General features: G+C 42.8%; 1 protein-coding gene across 2 annotated transcripts in view; it reads right to left on the reverse strand.

Annotated features, from left to right (window-relative positions):
• Nucleotides 1-102: 102 nt before the first annotated feature.
• The window catches only part of fancb (FA complementation group B), a 26,835-nt gene continuing 1,186 nt past the window's right edge, over nucleotides 103-25,751 (reverse strand). Inside the window, exons 2-9 of one of the 2 annotated variants that reach the window (XM_061879103.1) lie at nucleotides 19,519-19,668; nucleotides 19,049-19,138; nucleotides 18,719-18,847; nucleotides 15,642-15,814; nucleotides 14,755-15,179; nucleotides 13,458-13,698; nucleotides 7,217-7,514; nucleotides 103-212 (exon numbers count right to left, since the gene is read on the reverse strand). In XM_061879103.1, the coding sequence (XP_061735087.1) occupies nucleotides 201-212; nucleotides 7,217-7,514; nucleotides 13,458-13,698; nucleotides 14,755-15,179; nucleotides 15,642-15,814; nucleotides 18,719-18,847; nucleotides 19,049-19,138; nucleotides 19,519-19,668 (1,518 nt within the window). In that variant the 3' untranslated portion in view covers nucleotides 103-200. Of the gene's footprint in view, nucleotides 213-6,572; nucleotides 7,515-13,457; nucleotides 13,699-14,754; nucleotides 15,180-15,641; nucleotides 15,815-18,718; nucleotides 18,848-19,048; nucleotides 19,139-19,518; nucleotides 19,669-25,751 lie in introns of those variants that run through there. The other variant, XM_061879102.1, reaches the window with a different exon arrangement.

Genomic DNA, 25,751 nt, shown 5'->3' on the forward strand with positions numbered 1-25,751 from the left:
TCACCCAAGTAAATAAATATCTCTCTTTTAGAGTTTAAAACTTCTTTTTGTAGTCTGCTGAACTATTTCTTATTGGTAGAAAACTCACATTTATTGGAAAACAAATGATCTTTCTGTATACTTCTCTCGCCGCCGCTGTGGACTTTTTGACAAAACTGGATGTTGGCAGATACTCGGCGGAAGGACAAGGCTGCACCCGCCTAAAAGTCATGCTGTAGAAACAAAAAACGGACACATTTTTTTTCTTTGAATGTTATTATTGAATATGTTTATCAGCCTGAACATCAATAAAACTGACTGCACCGTGTTTGCTTCATTTTCTCCCATCTCATATAAGGTCAACTCATCTTTACACATTTCATGAATACGGCTAGACTTTATATTGCTTTTCTTTATTATAGAATAAGATATAGTCTCCGTTATAAGAGAATAGCACACAAATGCTGCAATGGCCCGATTACAGGTCAGATAAAAAGTCTCATCTCGCTGAGGTGATGACACTGGCCATGGATGGCTGCTTGGCCTGGGGTAATGTAGATATTATCTGACAGTGGGTTTCCACCAATGCGTGGTGATAATAACGGACCTTCAAATTGGGCTGGCTTAAGAACCAAAGTGAATTAAAAAAAACACGTGGAAAACTACATTAACAGCAGAGCAACCATTTGATGTAAAAAGTCATAAATATTTGTTTTGTGCGCTACAAGTACACAACGCATATTACGCATAAGACAGCAGCCCTTTAGATGCAGATTAACGTCCTATAATAACTACATTAGCTTATGTTTATGCATAAGAAGGAAAATGGGCCAGTTTAGTAAATAAATATGCGAGGCTGCATGAGTCATCCAGCCTAAATCATGGGGATTGTAAACTAATCAATACCACTAATCCTCACATAGGATTCCCATCAATTTCAGCTTTGCATAACGTCCCATTGATAAATGTTTGAAAAGGCAAATGAAAGAAAAATTACTCGCGGTGTACAATTACGCTCGGGATTGAAATAACTTTTCATCGTTTGATCGAGGTGCAGGGAGGGCGTTGTCAGCGCTGAGAGGCGAGAAATGAGAGTTGCCATGACAACTACACCCAATCAGGAAGGCCAGAGTGTGAGAAATAGCAAATTGTTCTAGAATGCCAGTACATTATTTAAGCCAAAGGTTGTATGCGCTACATTAAAACAAAGCAGTAGATGAAAAATAATGCTTCTATGAAGATTGCAGTGGCATGAACTACAATTTTAGCAATGTAGAGATACTGCTGTTAGATGTCTAACAGCATTTTTATTTACTAAACTGCATAGTGCCAGGCTTTTATTTAAATATATTGATATTTTTTTTATTTGAATTATTTTACCTGATACAGCTCTTCTTTATCTTTAAATTTTTTTTAATCGTGAATTTGTTCCTATTCTGCATGGTGACTTTAGGTGTTAAGAGTTCAAGTTAAAAGGTCTTGATATTAGCTGGGGAAAGATGTCTCAAGTGCATTGAAGCATGTTGTCATTGCAGTGGACACCACTGTTTTAGAATGCAGTGTTTTATGTAAAACACAGGAATATGCGCTTGATTGTTAATGAATAGAATCCTATCATGTATTTTATCGTACAATACCCGGTATAACTTAGTTCAATATCCAACTTGGTTGCCACGGAGCCATCATTTTCCGCTTGTGACCAGCCTCATCATATCCAGTGGCATCACTATGAACATGTTGGAGCCACACTGTTTACCACTGTGCATGGAGGGAGGTTACTATTATTAGCACATCAGTCTGGGTACAAGGGGCCAAGCATTAACCCTTTACAAATTTTTAAAAAACAGTGCTGGAGAATGCTCAGATGCAAAAAAAAGTGTTTTGATTAATTTTTGGAACTTGTGAGTGGGAGGTTTTTTCAGTACCCATATTTTTCGGACTATAGGTCGCAGTTTTTTTCATAGTTTGGGTGCGACTTATACTCAGGAGCGACTTATGTGTGAAATTATGAACACATTACCGTAAAATATCAAATAATATTATTTATCTCATTCACGTAGAGACTAGACGTATAAGATTTCATCGGATTTAGCAATTAGGAGTGACAGATTGTTTGGTAAACGTATAGCATGTTCTATATGTTATAGTTATTTGAATGACTCTTACCATAATATGTTACGTTAACATACCAGGCACCTTCTCAGTTGGTTATTTATGCGTCATATAACATATACTCATTCAGCCTGTTGTTCACTATTCTTTATTTATTTTAAACTGCCTTTAAAACGTCTATTCTTATCACGTTCTGTTTGTGTTGTGTTGTTTGCTCGGTCTTCGTATTATCTTTTAACCTGTCCATTGTACAGCACTTTGGCTACTCCTGTGGTAAATTTTAAATGTGCTTTATAAATAAAGTTGATTTGATTTGATTTGATTTGTTGGGTTTTATCAAATAAATTTCCCCCCAAAAATGCGACTTATACTCCGGTGCGACTTATATATGTTTTTTTTCCGTCTTTATTATGCATTTTCGGCAGGTGCGACTAATACTCCGGAGCGACTTATACTCCAAAAAATGCGGTATATAAAAAACGCGTCCAGCTAGGCCTGACGGATGGTCAAAAAAACCTGTGGGACGTGGGACCTCACCTCACTGGGGGGGAAGGAGCCTGAGCTAGTGCGCGAGGTAGAGAAGTTCCGGCTGGATATAGTCGGACTCACCTCGACGCACAGCAAGGGCTCTGGAACCAGTTCTCTCGAGAGGGACTGGACCCTCTTCCACTCTGGCGTTGCCGGCAGTGAGAGGCGACGGGCTGGGGTGGCAATTCTGGTTGCCCCCCGGCTCAAAGCCTGTACGTTTGAGTTCAACCCAGTGGACGAGAGGGTAGCTTCCCTTCGCCTTCGGGTGGGGGGACGGATCCTGACTGTTGTTTGTGCTTACGCACCAAACAGCAGTTCAGAATACCCACCCTTTTTGGGTACACTCGAGGGAGTACTGGAAAGTGCTCCTCCGGGTGATTCCCTTGTCCTACTGGGAGACTTCAACGCTCATGTTGGCAACGACAGTGAAACCTGGAGAGGCGTGATTGGGAAGAATGGTCGCCCGGATCTAAACCCGAGTGGTGTTTTGTTATTGGACTTTTGTGCTCGTCACAGTTTGTCGATAACAAACACCATGTTCAAACATAAGGGTGTCCATATGTGCACTTGGCACCAGGACACCCTAGGCCGCAGCTCCATGATCGACTTTGTAGTTGTGTCATCGGATTTGCGGCCTTATGTTTTGGACACTCGGGTGAAGAGAGGGGCGGAGCTTTCTACCGATCACCACCTGGTGGTGAGTTGGCTGCGATGGTGGGGGAGGATGCCGGACAGACCTGGCAGGCCCAAGCGCATTGTGAGGGTCTGCTGGGAACGTCTGGCAGAGTCTCCTGTCAGAGAGAGTTTCAATTCACACCTCCGGGAGAACTTTGAACATGTCACGAGGGAGGTGCGGGACATTGAGTCCGAGTGGACCATGTTCCGAACCTCTATTGTCGAGGCGGCTGATTGGAGCTGTGGCCGCAAGGTTGTTGGTGCCTGTCGTGGCGGTAATCCCAGAACCCGTTGGTGGACACCAGCAGTGAGGGATGCCGTCAAGCTGAAGAAGGAGTCCTATCGGGTTCTTTTGGCTCATAGGACTCCGGAGGCAGTGGACGGGTACCGACGGGCCAAGCGGTGTGCAGCTTTAGCGGTCGCGGAGGCAAAAACTCGGACATGGGAAGAGTTCGGGGAAGCCATGGAAAACGACTTCCGGACGGCTTCGAAGCGATTCTGGACCACCATACGGCGCCTCAGGAAGGGGAAGCAGTGCACTATCAACACCGTGTATGGTGCGGATGGTGTTCTGCTGACTTCGACTGCGGATGTTGTGGATCGGTGGAGGGAATACTTCGAAGACCTCCTCAATCCCACCAACACGTCTTTCTTTGAGGAAGCGGTGCCTGGGGAATCTGTAGTGGACTCTCCTATTTCTGGGGCTGAGGTCGCTGAGGTAGTTAAAAAGCTCCTCGGCGGCAAGGCCCCGGGGGTGGATGAGATCCGCCCGGAGTTCCTTAAGGCTCTGGATGCTGTGGGGCTGTCTTGGTTGACAAGACTCTGCAGCATCGCGTGGACATCGGGGGCGGTACCTCTGGATTGGCAGACCGGGGTGGTGGTCCCTCTCTTTAAGAAGGGGGACCGGAGGGTGTGTTCCAACTATCGTGGGATCACACTCCTCAGCCTTCCCGGTAAGGTTTATTCAGGTGTACTGGAGAGGAGGCTTCGCCGGATAGTCGAACCTCGGATTCAGGAGGAACAGTGTGGTTTTCGTCCTGGTCGTGGAACTGTGGACCAGCTCTATACTCTCGGCAGGGTTCTTGAGGGTGCATGGGAGTTTGCCCAACCAGTCTACATGTGCTTTGTGGACTTGGAGAAGGCATTCGACCGTGTCCCTCGGGAAGTCCTGTGGGGAGTGCTCAGAGAGTATGGGGTATCGGAATGTCTTATTGTGGCAGTCCGCTCCCTGTATGATCAGTGTCAGAGCTTGGTCCGCATTGCTGGCAGTAAGTCGGACACGTTTCCAGTGAAGGTTGGACTCCGCCAAGGCTGTCCTTTGTCACCGATTCTGTTCATAACTTTTATGGACAGAATTTCTAGGCGCAGTCAAGGCGTTGAGGGGTTCCGGTTTGGTGGCCACGGGATTAGGTCTCTGCTTTTTGCAGATGATGTAGTCCTGATGGCTTCATCTGGCCGGGATCTTCAGCTCTCACTGGATCGGTTCGCAGCCGAGTGTGAAGCGACTGGAATGAGAATCAGCACCTCCAAGTCCGAGTCCATGGTTCTCGCCCGGAAAAGGGTGGAGTGCCATCTCCGGGTTGGGGAGGAGACCCTGCCCCAAGTGGAGGAGTTCAAGTACCTAGGAGTCTTGTTCACGAGTGGGGGAAGAGTGGATCGTGAGATCGACAGGCGGATCGGTGCGGCGTCTTCAGTAATGCGGACGTTGTATCGATCCGTTGTGGTGAAGAAGGAGCTGAGCCGGAAGGCAAAGCTCTCAATTTACCGGTCGATCTACGTTCCCATCCTCACCTATGGTCATGAGCTTTGGGTCATGACCGAAAGGATAAGATCACGGGTACAAGCGGCCGAAATGAGTTTCCTCCGCCGGGTGGCGGGGCTCTCCCTTAGAGATAGGGTGAGAAGCTCTGCCATCCGGGAGGAGCTCAACGTAAAGCCGCTGCTCCTCCACATCGAGAGGAGCCAGATGAGGTGGTTCGGGCATCTGGTCAGGATGCCACCCGAACGCCTCCCTAGGGATGTGTTTAGGGCACGTCCAGCTGGTAGGAGGCCACGGGGAAGACCCAGGAACCGTTGGAAAGACTATGTCTCCCGGCTGGCCTGGGAACGCCTCGGGATCCCCCGGGAAGAGCTAGACGAAGTGGCTGGAGATAGGGAAGTCTGGGCTTCCCTGCTTAGGCTGCTGCCCCCGCGACCCGACCTCGGATAAGCGGAAGATGATGGATGGATGGATGGATGGTGATTGGTAAATTGCCATGTTTGTGTGTGCTTTTTTTTTTTTTCTGTCGCAATCAGGGTGCAAGAGGGTTTACTCTATGCATCACTCTGTTAATTTAAAATAAATTAATGAATGCAGTGCACCCTGCTGTCATCCATCTACAATCCTTGTCTCTGTGGGCGTGGGCTACTGACCTGGCTAGAAACATATTATTGCAACGCCAAATGTCTATGCGTGGGAATATTTTGGCTTCAAACGAATGAGCAACACTGACAAAAGCACAAGTATGCCAAATTTGTTAGAAAGTGATGGCAACAGAAAAAAAAACAACCTCCCAAACCAGTTTTTCCAGCTAGGGAAAAACTACACTTCAAGATGATTAATATTTCAGTTGAATTTTTGCTAACAAGGATTGAAAGTCTATTTCATTTTTATGTCCATTTACTTGTTTAGGATAATCATAAGTTCTTGATCGTTCGATTGCAATGGTAAGACATACTACAGAAAAATACATGTTTATTGTATTTGAAAAAGTTACTTGCATTATTCTATATTATGATTACATTAGTGCTTAATTTGATCTCAAAATTATGTTGACAATAATATTGTTTATCAGCAAAATCTTATGGCACAATATATTATCCTGCCAAATTTGTTATCGGCCCCGTCCTGCATCCATGATTATTAGTCGTTTGTAGTGCTGTAGAAGTGCACACTATAAGCCTGACAGGTTTCGAATATTTTGATTACTTTACCTAGCTAGTTAAGTCCAAATTACATTTTATTTGTTGAATTGGCATTTTTGGAGGAAATGACTCTACGTTATGTAAAGATACCAAAAAATTCTCAATTATGAATCAATTGTAAACAACATTACAGCAAGTACTGTAATTAAATAAGTTGTTTTAAAACACATACATATGAAGAGGTTGCCTACGGCCATAGCTGTTAATGCCATTGTCTTTTGTCCGAGTGCTAATTAGCCCGGCGCTTTTGTAGACAATGTTATAGGAAACTCAGTGGTGAATTAAATATTTAAATAAACAAAACAACAACAACAAAAAATCTATCTTTCATAGCCTTTTCTGTACAGGTTTATAATGTGGTAGGTTATACTGAAAACAAGCAAGATCATTTAGAATAGGGCAAACGATTGTATTTCATCAACATTTCTTAACCAGGTATATTCTTTTTTAATTAAAATCTCTTTCATGTCATCTTAGTCTATTCCCACTCCCTTGTGTAATTTCCAGCGAAATTCTGAAACAAAACAAATTGCTTGCAGTCTGTTGAGACATTTAGTGCATACAAGAGTCTCTTGACTTCAGTTGTGGCATTTTAACAGGAGCATCATTGGTGAAAACAACTGAAGCGTGAGGTGAAAGAGCGGTAAAAGCTTTTCTATGTGCTATCCCCACCATAACACTTCTCACTTTGAGGTAAAACTAGAGAGCATCCACGGAGAGTGGTGCTTCGAAGGACACATCAATTCAGGACGGATGCGATGACACCTCAGAGGTGGTATTGTGGAAGTAAGCTCATTAAGGGATGGGATACGACATTGGAATGTTGTTGTAAGTTGGCTTCACCACCCACAGTAAAGTTTGTATTATTTCATCAAGACGAGGTCTCCATGAGAGCAGCTAAATCCTCATCAAGCTGGATTTCCGACAGCTTTTGGATAAGCTTGCGGTACCTACTCACATCCACCAGGGGGTTTAGAGTCTGCCTACTCCTCTCCACATCATATTGCCAGGCCAGTCGGCACCTCTGGAGCCCCTCCAGCGAGCCTGTCTCGGGGGTCTCAGTCATCCTCTCGCTTTCCTGCTCGACACATGGCAACAATGACAAAAACTCATGTAGTGTTGCCACCTCCTTTTCCAAAGTCAGAGAAAAAATCTGCTGTGGCCACTCTCCTCTTGTGTACTTGACGGGCTGGATGGTGGAGGACGCTGGAAGGTAGCCTAGCAGGGAGTCCAGAAGCTGGAGCATCTGGAAGTGGCTGCAAAGGACCAACAAAGCCAATTTGTAAAGACTATTGTATCCACAAAGACTTCTTTTTATCATGTTTTAAAGGCCTACTGAAACCCACTACTACCGACCACGCAGTCTGATCGTTTATATATCAATGATGAAATCTTAACATTGCAACACATGCCAATACGGCCGGTTAAGTTTACTAAATTGCAATTTTAAATATACCGCGAAGTGTCCTGTTTAAAACGTCACGGAATGATGACGCTTATGTTGACGCGTGCTTGTGATGTTATTGGTTATAGCGGACATTTTATCCCAGCCCCACTCACGGCTAAAAGTCGTCCGATTTAATCGCATAATTACACAGTATTCTGGACATCTGTGTTGCTGAATCTTTTGCCATTTGTTCAATTAATAATGGAGACTATAAAGAAGAATGCTGTTGGTGGAAAGCTGTGGATTGCAGCTGCCTTTAGCAACAAACACAGCCGGTGTTTCTTTGTTTGTTGTGAAGCTTTAATATGGAACAAAGCGGTCAGGCGAACATGTTTCTCTACCACATGTCAACCGGCAGGTTTTGGTGAGAAAATTGTGGTAATAAGTCGGCTCTTACCAGAGACATGAGCGGAGCTTGCGTCCTCCTGCAGCTGTCAAAGAGGCAGCTGCGACTTTCTTGGCTCCTCCATGGCTTCCATTAGAGAGACTGGCGGTCACCACACCCCTCCGACTTTCAGGTATGACTTTATAATCTCACTATAACACTAGTAACACAATAAGCAGATAAGGGATTTTCCAGAAATATCCTAGTAAATATGTCTAATGACATCTGACTCGCTCCCACTGCCCTGTCGGTTTTTTTTCCTTTATTATTCACTCTAACTTTCCTCATCCACAAATCTTTCATCCTCGCTCAAATTAATGGGGAAATCGTCGTTTTCTCGGTCCGAATCGCTCTTGCTGCTGGTGGCTATGCTTATAAACAATGTGAGGATGTGAGGAGCCTTACAACCAGTGACGTCACGCGTACATCGTCTGCTACTTCCGGTACTGGCAAGGCTTTTTTATTAGCGACCAAAAGTTGCGAACTTTATCGTCGATGTTCTCTACTAAATCCTTTCAGCAAAAATATGGCAATATCGCGAAATGATCAAGTATGACACATAGAATGGACCTGCTGTCCCCGTTTAAAATAAGAAAATCTAATTTCAGTACGCCTTCCAAGGTACTTGCGCTGAAGTAAGATCCGAGCAGAGGACTCTGCTGTGGCTTGTGCAGCCCTTTGAGACATTTGTGATTAAGGGCTATATAAGTAAACCTTGATTAATTGATTATAGGTATCGAATTAGAGGTTAAAAACTTTTATTGAAACTTCCCTCATCATCATCATCATCGAGCAACTCTGGGGCGCGGGGCACACTTGATTACCCGCCACCACAGTTCATGGTCCGTCGTGATTAACGGGGAGGTCCTCCTTCTTTAGCCCAGCATCCCTTGATAGTACATATGGGAAGGTGAAGCCTCTGTAGCGGACAGGGCCGCTGGATTTCCACAGCAGTAGTGGCTGAATGATTTCCCCAGTGGTCCGATATCAGTGCCCAACCAACGAGAGCCTCCACTTAGCAACCTCCTGAAATAGTGGCTGGAGTATGCCCGTATATACGCTCTAAGGTAGCATGCTTGGACCAGTCGATGTTTTGGACTCATCTGAGCATGTAGGTGTAAGCTCCATCCAGGCGCTTCTATTGTTGTGTGGCCAGAGTCCACGTTTATGCGCCGTTGAAGAGAATAGGCCCTATTAACATTCCAAACATGTACATTTTCGTCTTATTATTGATGATCGAGTGCCGTATCTTATGCAGTTTTGCAGGCTGTCCACGCCGAGTGTTGTGGAACTTCATAACCTTTGCGGCGTCCAATTATAAAAGACCCGAGTTACTTGAAGACGATTTCTTGGTTTATACTGTTACCAGAAAATGACAAAAAAACAGCAATTTGGAACTGACGGGATTATTTCAGTCTTGCTATCATTGCAATGGAGTCCTATTAGGCCACCAGCGTTTTGTAGTGAGTGGAAAAGGGATTCAGCATTTGTGACAAAATCGGAGACCAGACCGATGTCCTGTGCAAAATCAAGGTCTGTATGGTGTGTGGCAGGTTGACTCTCCTTTGAGTCACACATTAAAAGCGTTACTAAAACGGCCTTCTTTCATCTCCGTAATATCGCTAAAATTCGCTCCATTTTGTCCACTAAAGACGCCGAGATCATTATCCATGCGTTTGTTACGTCTCGTCTCGACTACTGTAACGTATTATTTTCGGGTCTCCCCATGTCTAGCATTAAAAGATTACAGTTGGTACAAAATGCGGCTGCTAGACTTTTGACAAGAACAAGAAAGTTTGATCACATTACGCCTGTACTGGCTCACCTGCACTGGCTTCCTGTGCACTTAAGATGTGACTTTAAGGTTTTACTACTTACGTATAAAATACTACACGGTCTAGCTCCAGCCTATCTTGCCGATTGTATTGTACCGTATGTCCCGGCAAGAAATCTGCGTTCAAAAGACTCCGGCTTATTAGTGATTCCTAGAGCTCAAAAAAAGTCTGCGGGCTATAGAGCGTTTTCCGTTCGGGCTCCAGTACTCTGGAATGCCCTCCCGGTAACAGTTCGAGATGCTACCTCAGTAGAAGCATTTAAGTCTCATCTTAAAACTCATCTGTATACTCTAGCCTTTAAATAGACCTCCTTTTTAGACCAGTTGATCTGCCGCTTCTTTTCTTTCTCCTATGTCCCCCCCTCCCTTGTGGAGGGGGTCCGGTCCGATGACCATGGATGAAGTACTGACTGTCCAGAGTCGAGACCCAGGATGGACCGCTCGTCGGGACCCAGGATGGACCGCTCGCCTGTATCGGTTGGGGACATCTCCACGCTGCTGATCCGCTTGAGATGGTTTCCTGTGGACGGGACTCTCACTGCTGTCTTGGAGCCACTATGGATTGAACTTTCACAGTATCATGTTAGACCCGCTCGACATCCATTGCTTTCGGTCCCCTAGAGGGGGGGGGGTTGCCCACATCTGAGGTCCTCTCCAAGGTTTCTCATAGTCAGCATTGTCACTGGCGTCCCACTGAATGTGAATTCTCCCTGCCCCCTGGGTGTGAGTTTTCCTTGCCCTTTTGTGGGTTCTTCCGAGGATGTTGTAGTCGTAATGATTTGTGCAGTCCTTTGAGACATTTGTGATTTGGGGCTATATAAATAAACATTGATTGATTGACTTCTGCAGCATCACGGATGGAGCTGCAGGCCTTTATGGTTAATTGTGTCCAGAGAGAGGCGCTGGACAAAGACCAATACAATGAGAAAGAAAAATGGAGCAAGTGTGTACCCTTGTAAAACTCCCGCCTCAATTTGGAAGTACACACTCGCAGTTTCGCCATCAGTTGTAATACCCATAGCCTGAGTGTTGGCAGAGTTCTTTCATGGCGGCAATGATAGGTTGTGAGATGCTGTACAGGAGAAGGATATTGATCAAGACTTCTTAATTGATCGATTGGTGTCAGAGCGATGCCTCGATAGTTGAGTCCAATGTTAAGTCTCCTTTTTTGGAAATTGGCACAATACCAGACTTCATCTAAGCAGATGGTGGCGATAAAGCAGAAAAAGTGTGACTATAGAACTTGAGCAGTAGGTTGTGAAAAATGGGCTCTATTCAGATGAGACTGGATAATATCGAGGCCAGGAGACTTATTGGCTCTTAGAAACTCTACTGCCTCACGCGGCTCCTGCATGGTAAATGGAGACGCACTAATGTCAAGAGGCTTGGCAATCTGAATAAGAGGTAAAGGTCTGTTCCCTTGGTGGGTAGCTTGTTGTCCCCCTAAGAGGTTTTAAAAGTGGGATGCTCAGTTTTCTTTCCGTTTTTTAGAGGATATACCTTTGAATAGAATAGATGGTTTGCTTTTTTGTCCAGCAAGATCATTAATGGTATATAATAGGCCAGACTGCTGCATGTTGGTTCGAAAAGCGGAGATTTCCGATTTGAGGTTCTTCTCTGTACATTCTGCCACCGTCTTATCATAGGCTCTGTCAAATCGGGAGTGGGATTTAGTCAGTGTTCTGAGAGACGTTCGTTGTAGGCTTTTGACCATGTCTAGTGGTGGCTTCGCGCATAGCCGATCGAGACTTCCCAAGTGTGCACCTCATTTCCTGACATTTTAGGAGTTGTGCTGGACAAAAAAGTTAAGGCTTTTAGCTCCCTCAATCAGGGGACTGTGGTTTAAAATCCCAAGCAAGATGCAGGGGCAGGACCAGGTGGGCTACCTAAACCAAGCTTAAAATTAATCAACAAAATGGTGAAACTATTTATTAGTAAAAGGGAACTGCACTTTTTTGTAATTTTGCCTATTGTTCACAATCATTATGAAAGACATGATGACGGATTATTTTTTTATGCATTTTTACTTGTAAATAAAAGTCCCCTTACAGCTGAGCCAATGGGAGCTTCTCCATTTTGTCCAAAATATCCAATAAATAACTATTCAAAACCGCTACATTTACATTTTGTGATTTGAATATTAACCAAGTATTAGTGATGCTATTATAAGCGCTAACACAGACAAACTAGTTATAGCGGCACCGTGATCACTTCCGTGTGTCCCTATGTCTAGATCATCGATTGGTCTGCTGCTTTTTTGCTTCCTTGCTCCCTGTAAGTTTATTCCACATCATATATTATGCATCTCACCTGGACAGAAGATGTCTGAGTAGGTATTCTGACAACTTGGGACACTGACAGCCATTTAGGACTCGAAACTGGCGAAAACAACACAAAAAAGGTTTGGTCCACCCAGCCCCCTCACCCTGTTTCTTCATAAGGATTATGAGTCATTCTTCACCTAAGTGGGAATATATGAACATCCTAGCAGTCAGCCTCCTAATGACAGCAGAGCTTGCACAACAACTGCTGTTTTAATATGCTTGTTGGCTCCCATGAAGTCTGCATTGAGTAATAATTAGTGATGAAGAAAAACAAAAAATAAATGTGATGCATTTTAGAAATGTTTTAAATTATCAAAATATGTAAATAATAAATATTATTATGAATATGATCATTACTACATTACATTTATACTTGCATAATGTACATAAAACCTCAATAGAGGTGTTTCGATGTTTTTTTAAAGGGCTTTATAGGCGGAATTGCCCGGCTCCTATCGGCTCCATTGTAAGCGAACTTTTGCGTGGCGCAGTGGAAGAGTGGCCGCGCGCAACCTGAGCATCCCTGGTTCAATTCCCACCTAGTAACAACCTCGTCACGTCCGTTGTGTCCTGAGCAAGACACTTCACCCTTGCTCCTGATGGGTGCTGGTTGGCGCCTTGCATGGCAGCTCCCTCCATCAGTGTGTGAATGTGTGTGTGAATGGGTAAATGTGGAAGTAGTGTCAAAGCGCTTTGAGTACCTTGAAGGTAGAAAAGCGCTATACAAGTACAACCCATTTATTCATTTATCATTTATTTATTTAATATTTAGAATGCAAAAATTATTTTATTTTTTTACATCGATCATCGTGTCTTTTATATAAGGCAAAATTCCCCAAAAGTCTAGTTCTCCTTTAAATCTTTTGACACTTTGATAGGATTTTTTGAGCTTGTACTTTATGATCTGAAACGTTTAAATAGCTGATGAACAGAAAATTTTGTTTCAATTGTATTACCATTTCTTCTTTTTGCATTGTGAAGCTCTGCTTAGCACGTTCTTAAGATCCAGCAGTGCAAAGTGCACATTTTTGCTATTTTCAATTGGTGATTTGACATCTTTCTCACAAAATAGCTTTTGTGAGAAAGATGTCAGTTAGTAAGTTTGCTTACTAAACTCTTGCTAAGTCACACTTTTTGCTTGATTTCTATTTGTAAACGCTCTTCTGGCCTGAGTGTTCTGTTTTGGCACTAGAAATATGTCCTTCTCACCTGGAGTGGACTGTCAGCTCCCCTTGGAATGGGCTGATGAGATGCCAGTGCAACAGTGAGATAGCAGATGGTTCTTGAGAAGCCAAAAGTCGATGCTGAGGGCTCACTTCTATCCTCTTACAGCCCACTCTCCTTTGCAGCCAGCCGTCAATATCACCAAAGCTGTGATTGGGAGAGTTTATGCGGAAAACCCAATGATCTTGCACCGCCAAAAGACACAGAAAGTCCTCTTGAGCCTCTTCTGGGTACAGTAAAAAAAGGTAATGGTTAACATACATGTGTTGAATTTTTACAGTATTATAAACGATTAAGGCCACTCTGAAACAAAACTTTGAGAATAGTCATAGAAAGTTTAAGTAGCAATAACATGGATTCATGTTTAACAGAAAACATATCACAATTGAAATTACGTATTACATAAAAAGACAGTAATTTTACAGGAATTAAGTAATACTATTATGACACAAAAGTCTTCGAAGAAAAACTTTTTCCATGTACACAAAATCAGAGTTTTATTAGAATAAAGTTTTAAATATGAAGTCATAATAGTATCAGAAAATAAAAAGTATAATTTTATTTGAATTAAGACTTTGTTGTAATTTGATGTAATAAATGATATGCAAAAATAGAAACATTTTATTAAGTTAAAAAATTGGGTTTTACATCGGACGTTTATGGTAAGAGAATAAAGGAATTTGGCAGTTGGAATTTTAGGCGAATAGAAGTTTTAATTTAATGTGAATAAAGCTGTAATTATACAAGAAAAAGATCTAAATTAACAAGTAGTTATGTTACGAAACGTGTTTAGAAAAAATAAGAAAAAAAGCCAATTGATATGAACATGTTGTGATTGTCCAAACATTTTGAGGACTACACAATTGAAATCACTTATTTTTATAGTTTGTTTGATCATAAGCAATCATAAGTGTTTTAATTGCATTTCATTTTCCTACAATTATTTTTATACATTATCATCACATCAGTGCAGTCAATCTATTATTTTTTTCATCAGATTAACCACACTTTTAAAAGTTGACTATATAAGAAGTTACAACTCGCGCAGTATTTCAGGTAATATTTTTTGGTTAAGGTAAGGCAGCATGTGTGGTCAAAATAAGTTGCGTCATTAATCTGCTTTTACACATGACGAATGCAGTCATTTTGTGTGATTAATCATATGTGTTACAGCGTTAACTTTGACAGCCATAATTCTAATAATATTACAATGTTACCATGATCTATTTTCACTGTGGGCCCTGATGCTCTTTTGAAGGAATGCCTTTTAAACTCTCCTTACCTGTTTTAATCTCGGGGTTTTTCAACAGTTGAGCTTTGAAATCTTTGTGGATGTCTACAGTAACTTGACCGCAATGCAGGACAGCCGGTGTCGATACGCTGGCAAGGCCAAGGGAATCATCCTGTCTCGGGGCGTAATGGAGCATGACATCGCACTTGACACAGCCGGAGTTCAGCAAAGGTGCCAACCTGGTCACGGCAGTCACGGCGAGTCTGGCAGTGTTGAGATCATTTGGGCCGCCTGCGTCGTGCCGCTTGCTTCTTTTGGCTGTCGGCTCTGGGAAGGTGGAGGCTGAGGAGGTGGCGGCGACGGCAGAGGGGCCGAGCGCGGGGAGCCACAACACTTGGCTTTGGGTCTGGATGACTGCGGGCGGTGAGCTCTGGCTCGCCACTGTCAGGACGGATAAACTCGTACCGACCGCTGGTCTGGAACAAAAATAGCACATCACTGAGGACCAGACATCATAGGGACAGTAGCACAGATGTGTGAGTGTGTTTACAAATGCAAGAGGGTGATTAACAGTAATATTCCAGATGGTGAGAATACATCAAAAATTCAATAGGCACCCAAGGCAATAGGTATTTTTTTTCTCTGTGTGCTGGAACATGTGGTGGAAGGAAGTACGAGATTGCTGCAATCTTGCTCCTGCAAAGTATCAGGTAGGTTGAGGAGGAAAAGGTGTTGCCATGACAACCACCTAACTACCCTGCATGTGGCTTAAATTCACATAAGGCACAGGCCATCAAAAATATGTAATACTTGGTAAAACCTGTTTTTGTGTCTTGTAAATGATAATAGGCACACCCACACGACGCCTTTGTAATGGCAGACAGCTCTAATGCAGGCTTTTATGTTGCAGCCAGCCAGAGTAAAGTGTATAAACTTACACCCAGTTCTCAGCCTTGAGTATCACTCCCACGACCAATCGGTCCAGGACAATGCGATGCCAGAGCTTGTCAACTTGAGGTTTGTAGGACACCGCTGGCATGACTTGGGTCTTGTCATCAGAGGCCTCGTCCTTTGACTCGTCATCACTCTCCCACAGAGAGACGAGGCCTTCCTGGACGGAAAGATGATAATGACTAATGACAAGTGTGTGACAGTGCTGATAGTCATTACAGTTTTGGAGTTGGGATGTCGACAAAAGATAATTTAGGTGCACAAGTGGCGACCTTTGCTTTTAGAAGCGACGTTTGCTTTTTTAGTGCTGCTGTACTTGGTTACATGGTCGCCCTCGGTGCCTGTGGCAGCATCACAAACACAGGCTGTCACCTTGTTGTTTCCATTTTGACAACGTATCAACTTGAGTGACAAGTGCCAGCATATCCTATCACATGAAAGACTTATGGAATAGGGAGGCGAAAGGACTCACATATTGAAGATATACTGCATATACACAATCTCAAAAGAGTGAGTGCACCCCTCACGTTACTGCTACAATTTGCATCACAGTATCGCTTCTCAAAGGACAATACTAAAGTAATGAAACGTGGACATATTCTTTAAAATAGTCAGTGTGCAGCTTGTATACAAGTATAGAATTACTAATACTGAAAATTACTAAAACAAGTGAGTAGCACGATAATCATGTGACGGACCGGCACTGCACAAGTGCTACAGGCACCGGGGTACCGCGGTATAATAAGATGTACAGTGGTAGCTGGATATACGAACCTCTTGTTGAAGGAACTTTTGGATTTACAAACCACAGAATGAATAGAAATACCAGATTTCCTTGAATTGCCAATGGGGCGCTAATTAATTTAAAACCTCTTCTCACTCCTGCGCTTACCAAAGGCATGCGGTAAAAGTAAGCATGCGCTAATTATTTTAAAACCTCTTCTCACTCCGGCACTTACCAAAGGCATGCAGTAAAAATTTGAGTGTGATGTAAGCTTGGACCTTAAATCCTACTGAGTAGCTCTTAAAGGCCTACTGAAACCCACTACTACCGACCACGCAGTCTGATAGTTTATATATCAATGATTAAATATTAACATTGCAACACATGCCAATACGGCCGGTTTAGTTTACTAAATTGCAATTTTAAATTTCCCGCGGAGTTTCTTGTTGAAAACGTCGCGGAATGATGACGCGTGCACGTGACGTCACGGACTGTCAGGAAGTATTAGTGCAACACTATTTGCGACTAAAAGTCCTTTCTTTTCATCGCGCAATTACACAGTAATCTGGACATCTGTGTTGCTGATTCTTTTGAAATTTGTTCAATTAATAATGGAGACTGTAAAGAACAATGCTCTTGGTGGAAAGCGGTGTATTGCAGCTGTCTTTAGCACCGAGACACAGCCGGTGTTTCTTTGTTTTTAACACAGAGCGGTCAAGCGAACATGTTTCTCTACGTCAACCAGCATGTTTTTGGATGGGAAAATTGTGATATATATCTTACCGGAGACATCATTGGATTATTCGTCCTCCTGCAGTAGCTGTTTAAAAGGCAGCTGTGAGCTTGGCTCCTCGGCTTCTCTCTGAGACACTGCGTGTTCACCGCAGCCATCAGACCTCGAGGTATGTCTTTACAATCTCACTAAAACGCTATTAAAACAATAAGCAGATAAGGGATCTTCCAGAATTATCCGAGTAAATGCGTCTAATTACATCTGAAACGCTCACACTGCCGCCGCCCGGAGCCGTCACTTTTTATTTTATTTATATATTTATTTTTTTCTAGTCCTTCGCTATCAATATCATCATCCACAAATCTTTCATCCTTGCTCAAAGTAATAGGGAAATTGTCGTTTTCTCGGTCCGAATAGCTCTTGCTGCTGGAGGCTCCCATTATAAACAATGTGAGGACGTGAGGAGCCCTCACCCTTGTGACGTCATCGTCTGCTACTTCCGGTAAAGGCAAGGCTTTTTTATCAGCACCAAAAGTTGCGAACTTTATTATCGATGTTCTCTACTAAATCCTTTCAGCAAAAATATGGCAATAACGCGAAATGATCAAGTATGACACATAGAATGGACCTGCTATCCTCGTTTAAATAAGAAAATCTCATTTCAGTAGGCCTTTAATATTCTTCCCTTTATGCGATTTCAAATTACTGGTATTGAAATCAGCCTCCTCCATTTTGAAAATGATGACAGGGGAAGTGTCACTTGTGACGTCACGAGTTTGACCCGGCGGTAATACTAAGCATGCGCTAATTATTTTGCGAAGTGAGTTTGACCCGGCAGTAATTCAAGGCAGGCGCATATTATATGCCCTCCGGAAATTCAAGGAAATACGGTATACTTTGTTGAACAAACAATTAATTCACCCATTGTGTGGCTGCAGCACATCATTTGTGGGCAAACTGATTGATCGCCATTCTCATTCAGTCAGCAGAGCAGTGCTGTTGTTAGCAACAGCGCTATTTGCTACTCGGTGTGCTTTTTAAGTGTTTTTTTTTAGCCTTTTTACAATATTTTTCAAGTTTTGCTCGCTAAATGTGACTACAAAGAAAGCAATGGACAAGCAATTTGGGGTTTGAAACATTCGGGAAATATGCACAGATAACTGTCCCTTGAAAATAAGATTAACCAACCAGATTTTATTTTTTTTTATTCCTAATCATTGTGATTTCAAACTGTGAGTGCACAACAGGTCGAAAGACTGTGTGTGTGTGTGTGTGTGTGCGTAAGAAAAAGGAACAGTTCATCTGTTGTTGTTATTTTTGGCTTTGCTATTAAATATAAAATTGATCCATCACCCCCTTGTTATGTTGTTTGATATACAGCACTGTATAGGACTTTAAATTGTGTTCAAAGTCCATCAACTTTTCCTGAAATATGGATGTTTGGGAAAGCTGGAACCCATTGTTCATGTTTACAATGTTTATGGAGAAATGTGCTTCAGAAAACCATTGTTTTTATTTAAGAACCCTATTGAAGAAACCGTAAATGGAGGTTCCACTGTACACTGAATATATTGAGGAAGTTGCAGTTTGCAGCACAATGGTAATACCTGTTCAGGCTGTGTGAGACATGGCTCTCGACAGTGGATGACATCAGTGAGGGCTTTCACCGACTGTTGCACAACTCTTTCCTTCACTCTCACTTCTCTTTGAAGGTCTTGCAGCACGCTCAGTCCACTCTGAGTTACAGACGGCAGTCACGCGGCAGAGGGAAGTCAAAAGACACGGGACAGTGGAAAATATGTAAGACGCATCATATTAAAAATAGTCCAATTGTTGTCATCAAAATCAAGTATGACTCCATGAAAAGTCACAAGAACTGAGTTATTTCCTATTACAACAAGTTATTGGTGTAACATCAGCAATATGTTATGGATCACCTGCAGTCTGGACTCTAAAGCTCGAAGTGTGAGGAGGTGGTTCTCCGGTGGAGCAGCAGCCTTTGATGTTTCTCCGCTGTGCTCACCACGCTGAAATTGCAATATATTTACATTAATGAGAAGCATGCTGAATGCTAGTTCTACATCTTAGCTTTCTAATTGATATTGGTCCTAATATCCCTATTTCATTTGCTTTCTTTCCAAGAACTTTCTGGAAGTCCACAGACAAGCTACCAATAGCCTTTCAGAACAAAACTTGGTTTTGTTTGTTTTCAAGGAGCCCCATTGGGAGCAGTGAAGCCTGTGCAATAAACAAAAGATAAACATGAAGGACATTCAGCATTTTGAGTGTTTAGGAGAAGGCCTTTTTCTCTTCCCATTGCTGTTGCCGGTCAGACCAGAAAATTCTCTGACAATCAATCAACGGCGTGATCGGGGAACACTGATTAACTAAATTCGGATTTCCTTACTGAATAAGAGATCCCACATAGGTCTGTGATGATGTAATGCTCCAGCGGTGGTCCCCCTTCATCCTTTAAAAATAACAGCATCTGTTCTGTACCACAACCAAGATAGTCATCCACATGCACGGAGCTCACTTCCGACCACTGGGCGACGACCTGCAAAAGAAAATGACAATAATGATGAGCGAGGTCATTGTTTTATTTAAACAATTTTAGGGTTATGTTACTGTATATGTGATAAATAAGGAACATGTAATACATTACTGCATGTTATAGTAACCCATAGACTGTGTGTGTGTGTGTGGGGGTTAGGGGGGCTTGAGTGTTGAATTAATTAGTTGGTGATGACAAATTTTATTCTGGAGGAGACTGAGGCCAGGGATAAAATAGAACACTGCAGCAAAGAGGAGATTATGTAGTACAGGTAAGCGTAGGATGAGTGTTTTGTTTTTTGTCATTTCTTATTATGTTTTTTTTTTTCCGGACTGTAATGCGCTACTTTTTTCCCACGTTAGAACCCTGTGGCTTATAATACGGATTTTTCCTTGTTAACGGCCATAATGTTTTGTATTGAACAAATAGTTTTCAAGTAACACCAACATAAGTGCTGAAAAAGTGTGTGTTATTTTTGTGCTATGGCGCCATCTTATGGGCAAACTTGCTCACTGGTGATGCGGGTTGAGAATGTCGTTCCTGATTTGTGCCTTGAACCGGAAGTATATCCGTCCATAGTGTTTCAGCTCGAAAAGGATTCTTAAGCAACATTTGTAAGTTTTACAATATAACTAAAACAATTCATACTTAAAAAACCGTCCCATTTGTGATGTCTGTAGGAGTGTTTCTACACATATTTGTTTGTGTTATCTTAATATAATCAAACTTGCGAATATTCTAAATATGCTAACTTCACGTCACTATTGAGTTATTGAGTCTGTTTAGCTGATTGGAGAGCTAGCTTCCGCTGCTAGTGGGTCCATGACAATGACCTCTGTTTTGTTTGATTATCTATTTTACTGCTAGATGACAGGCACACTTTGGAAACAATTAGGGTATGTCTGTGGTTATATACTCTATGTAAAAATATTTATTTCTTCCAAATTTTGGTGTGTGCGGCTCAAATACCGACACGCTCTGCAGCCCAGAAAATGCGGTGTGTGTTTTTTTTTTTTTACAATGTTGCAAAAATAAATAATTTGTTCAACCAATGAACAACCTGCAGTGGGGATACACTATCGCTATTTAAACCCCACCAGGCCAGATATTTTAAATAGTATGAGAAATGTTCATGGTTAAAGCAAATATACTTAAGACTTAGACTTCCTTTTATTGTCGTTTGAATAAAGAACTTTACGAAAATGCAACACAATTTTGTTGCATTAGCTCGCTGTGGTGTAGGATAAAAGAGCAGTAAGGTGCAGATATAAATAAATAGATTACTGTACAGATAAAAATATTGCACTGTTGCATATGCATCCAGGTTTATGGATGTATGTTATATTGTCTTTATATTCCAGCATGTTCATCCGTTTTTTGGAGGAAATGAGGGGACTATTATGATGCGTGAGTCTTATGGCCTGAGGGAGGAAGTTACTACAGAATCTGGAGGTTCAACTACGGAGGCTGCGGAGCCTCTTTGTAGAGTTCAGGTGCAGTATTAGAAATAGTACTTGGCTAGCCAAAATTAAAGAAAAAGAACCTGCATACTTATGACAAAATAGCCAATGGCAAATACTACATATACCCTGACAACATTGTGTTGTGTCAGAAACTGGACTTCTAAGACATCCATCCATCCATTTTGCCAACAGTTCAGTGGCCTTGTGGTTAGAGCAGTGGTTCTTAATCAGGGTTCGATCGAATCCTAGGGGTTCGATGAGTCGGCCTCAGGGGTTCTGCAGAGGTCAAAACACACCCGACTCATCGTCTAAATAAAAGCTTCTCCCTATCGGCGCATTACGGATACGGCAACAGCAGAAGTCACACTGATTTGCAGGTGTGTAATTTGTTGTGAGTTTATGCAGTCTAGTGTGACTTTAGTGTCAGTTTTGTTCTTTGAACAAGGTGATGTTTATGCATGGTTCATTTTGTGCACCAGTAAAAAAAAAAGGTAACACTTTAGTATGGGGGACACATTCACCATTAATTAATTGCTTATTAACATGCAAATTAGTAACACATTGGCTCTTAACTAGTCATTATTAAGTACTTATTAATGCCTTATTCGGCATGGCCTCATTATAACCCTAACCCTAACCATCCACCCATTTTCTACCGCTTATTCCCCTTCGGGGTCTCAGCTACAATCGGGCGGAAGGCGGTGGACACTCTGGACAAGTCGCCACCTCATCACAGGGCCAACACAGATAGACAGACAACATTCACACTCATATTCACACACTAGGGCCAATTTAGTGTTGCCAATCAACCTATTCCCAGGTGCATGTCTTTGGAACCTTAACCCTAACCAAATAACTCTAACTTAAGTCGTTGTTACTTACAATATGTTCTTCATACTAAAGTGTTACCAAAAACACATAACTTTGTCTTGAGTTTGAAAAAAACAACATTTTATTCGGTACCTCCAACAAGGTTAAGAACCACTGGGTTAGAGTGTCAGCCCTGAGACTGGGAGATTGTAAAACCCCGGCCAAGTCAGGCCAAAGACTACAAAAAATGGGACCCATTGCCTCCCCGCTAGGCACTCAGCATCAAGGGTTGAAATTGGGGGTTAAATCACCAAATGATTTGTGCTCAATGCTCCCCTCACCTCCCAGGGGGTGAATATGGGGATTGGTCAAATGTAGAGGACATTTTTCACCACACCCAGTGTGTGTGTGACAATCAATGGAACTTCATAACTTTATTTTCTACCGCCTGTCCCTTATGGAGCATATCCCAGCTGCACAAGGGCGGAAGGCGGTGTACACCCTGGACAAGTCGCCACCTCATCACCTTGCTAAAAAGCTGTATTATTAGTTTGTTGTCTGTGTTGCCCCTGCGATGAGGTGGCGACTTGTCCAGGGTGTACTCCACCTTCCGCCGGAATACTGCTGAGAAAGGCTCCAGCACCCCCCGCGACCCTAAAAAGGGACAAGTGGTAGAAATTGGATGAATGGATGGATAGCATATCATAGAAACCCCCAGCACCACTACCCTCAGCGTGGTGTTCAGTGAATAATCTGGCACTGAACACCACAAAAACCAAGGAACTCATCTTTGACTTCAGGAAAAACACTGCAGACTCTGCCCCCCTCTACATCAACAGCGAGGAGGTGGAGAGAGTCAGCTCCTTCAAGTTCCTCGGCACCCTCATATCTGCTGACCTGACCTGGACCCAAAATACAACTGTGATCATCCAGAAGGCCCAGCGGAGACTCCACTTCCTGAGGGTGCTGAGGAAGAACAGACTGGAGAGGCAGCTGATGGTGACGTCGAGAGCCTGCTGACGTACTGCATAACAGTGTGGTACGCCAGCTGCACTGAAGCAGACAAACAGCCAATTCAGAGGGTCATAAAGTCTGCACAAAAAATCATCGGCTGCCCCCTACCCTCCCTGAAGGATTTACATAACTCCCGTTGCCTCAAGAAAGCAAATACCATCACCAAAGACAGCACACATCCTGGCTAACACCTGTTCCACCTGCTACCACCGGGCAGGCACTACAGGCGCATCACAGCCAGAACAAACAGGCGCAGAGACAGCTTTTTTCCCCAGAGCTGTCACCATGTTAAACTCTGACTTATAATAATAATAATACACCCCTGTACAATATCCTGCCATAATACCCTACTGTGCAATACTACCCTTTGAGTGCAATACGTCCAACACTGATTGTTATTTATTACTTCGGTACTCTTGTCTTGTTCTGTATATTGTACAGTATTTTGTATTTCTACAGTGTGTTTTATATTGTACAGGATTGCTTGTTCGCTAAAATTCGCTCCATTTTGTCCACTAAAGACGCTGAGATCATTATCCATGCGTTTGTTACGTCTCGTCTCGATCACTGTAACGTATTATTTTCGGGTCTCCCCATGTCTAGCATTAAACGATTACAGTTGGTACAAAATGCGGCTGCTAGACTTTTGACCAGAACAAGAAAGTTTGATCACATTACGCCTGTACTGGCTCACCTGCACTGGCTTGCTGTGCACTTAAGATGTGACTTTAAGGTTTTACTACTTACGTATAAAATACTACACGGCCTAGCTCCATCCTATCTTGCCGATTGTATTGTACCATAAGGCCCGGCAAGAAATCTGCGTTCAAAAGACTCCGGCTTATAAGTGATTCCTAAAGCCCAAAAAAAGTCTGCGGGCTATAGAGCGTTTTCCGTTCGGGCTCCAGTACTCTGGAAGCCCCTCCCGGTAACAGTTCGAGATGCTACGTCAGTAGAAGCATTTAAGTCTCACCTTAAAACTCATTTGTATACTCTAGCCTTCAAATAGACCTCCTTTTTAGACCAGTTGATCTGCCGCTTCTTTTCTTTTTCTCCTCTGTCCCCCCCTCCCTTGTGGAGGGGGTCCAGTCCAATGACCAAGGATGAAGTACTGGCTGTCCAGAGTCGAGACCCAGGATGGACCGCTCGCCTGTGTATCGGTTGGAGACATCTCTACGATGCTGATCCGCCTCCGCTTGGGATGGTTTCCTGTGGACGGGACTCTCGCTGATGTCTTGGATCCGCTTTGAACTGAACTCTCGCGGCTGTGTTGGAGCCACTATGGATTGAACTTTCACAGTATCATGTTAGACCCGCTCGACATCCATTGCTTTCGGTCCCCTAGAGCAGTGGTTCTCAAATGCGGGTACGCGTACCCCTGGGGGTACTTGAAGGTATGCCAAGGGGTATTTGAGATCTTTTTAAAATATTTTTAAAAAAGCAAGAATTCAAAAATCCTTAATATATTTATTGAATAATACTTCAACAAAATATGAATGTAAGTTCATAAACTGTGAAAAGAAATGCAATGTAATATTCAGTGTTGACAGCTACATTTTTTGTGGACATGTTCTATAAATATTGATGTTAAAGATTTCTTTTTTTGTGAAGAAATGTTTAGAATTAAGTTCATGAATCCAGATAGATCTCTATTGCAATCCCCAAAGAGGGCACTTTAAGTTGATGAATGCTTCTATGTGTATAAATGTTTATTTATAATTTAATCACTTGTTTATTTTTCAACAAGTTTTTAATTATTTTTATATCTTTTTTTCCAAATAGTTCAAGAAAGACCACTATAAATGAGCAATATGTTGCACTGTTATACAATTTAACAAATCAGAAACTGATGACATAGTGCTGTATTTTACTTCTTTATCTCTTTTTTCCAACCAAAAATGCTTTGCTCTGATTAGGGGGTACTTGAATTAAAAAAATGTTCACAGGGGGTACAACAATGAAAAAAGGTTGGGAACCACTGCCCTAGAGGGTGCCCACATTTGAGGTTCTCACCAAGGTTTTTCATAGTCATCATTGTCACTGGTGTCCCACTGGGTGTGAGTTCTCCTTGCCCTTATGTGGGTTCTTCCGAGGATGTTGTAGTCGTAGTGGTTTGTACAGTCCTTTGAGACATTTGTGATTTAGGGCTATATAAATAAACATTGATTGATTGATTGATTTTTCAACTGTTAGTTTTTCCTTTATTACCTCTTGTGCTATTTATTTTACCCCCTATTTGTTCCCACAGCCGGACCTTAAATTGGAGTCTTTAATCTCGTTGTATGCAGATATCAATCAATCAATCAATGTTTATTTATATAGCCCCAAATCACAAATGTCTCAAAGGACTGCACAAATCATTACGACTACCATATCCTCGGAAGAACCCACAAAAGGGCAAGGAAAACTCACACCCAGTGGGCAGGGAGAATTCACATCCAGTGGGACGCCAGTGACAATGATGACTATGAGAAACCTTGGAGAGGACCTCAGATGTGGGCAACCCCCCCCCTAGGGGACCGAAAGCAATGGATGTCGAGCGGGTCTAACATGATACTGTGAAAGTTCAATCCATAGTGGCTCCAACACAGCCGCGAGAGTTCAGTTCAAGCGGATCCAAGACAGCAGCGAGAGTCCCGTCCACAGGAGACCATCTCAAGCGGAGGCGGATCAGCAGCGTAGAGATTTCCCCAACCGATACACAGGCGAGCGGTCCATCCTGGGTCCCGACGAGCGGTCCATCCTGGGTCTCGACTCTGGACAGCCAGTACTTCATCCATGGTCATCGGACCGGACCCC

The sequence above is a fragment of the Nerophis ophidion genome, linkage group LG19, assembly GCF_033978795.1.
Source record: "Nerophis ophidion isolate RoL-2023_Sa linkage group LG19, RoL_Noph_v1.0, whole genome shotgun sequence".
NCBI lineage: Eukaryota > Metazoa > Chordata > Actinopteri > Syngnathiformes > Syngnathidae > Nerophis > Nerophis ophidion.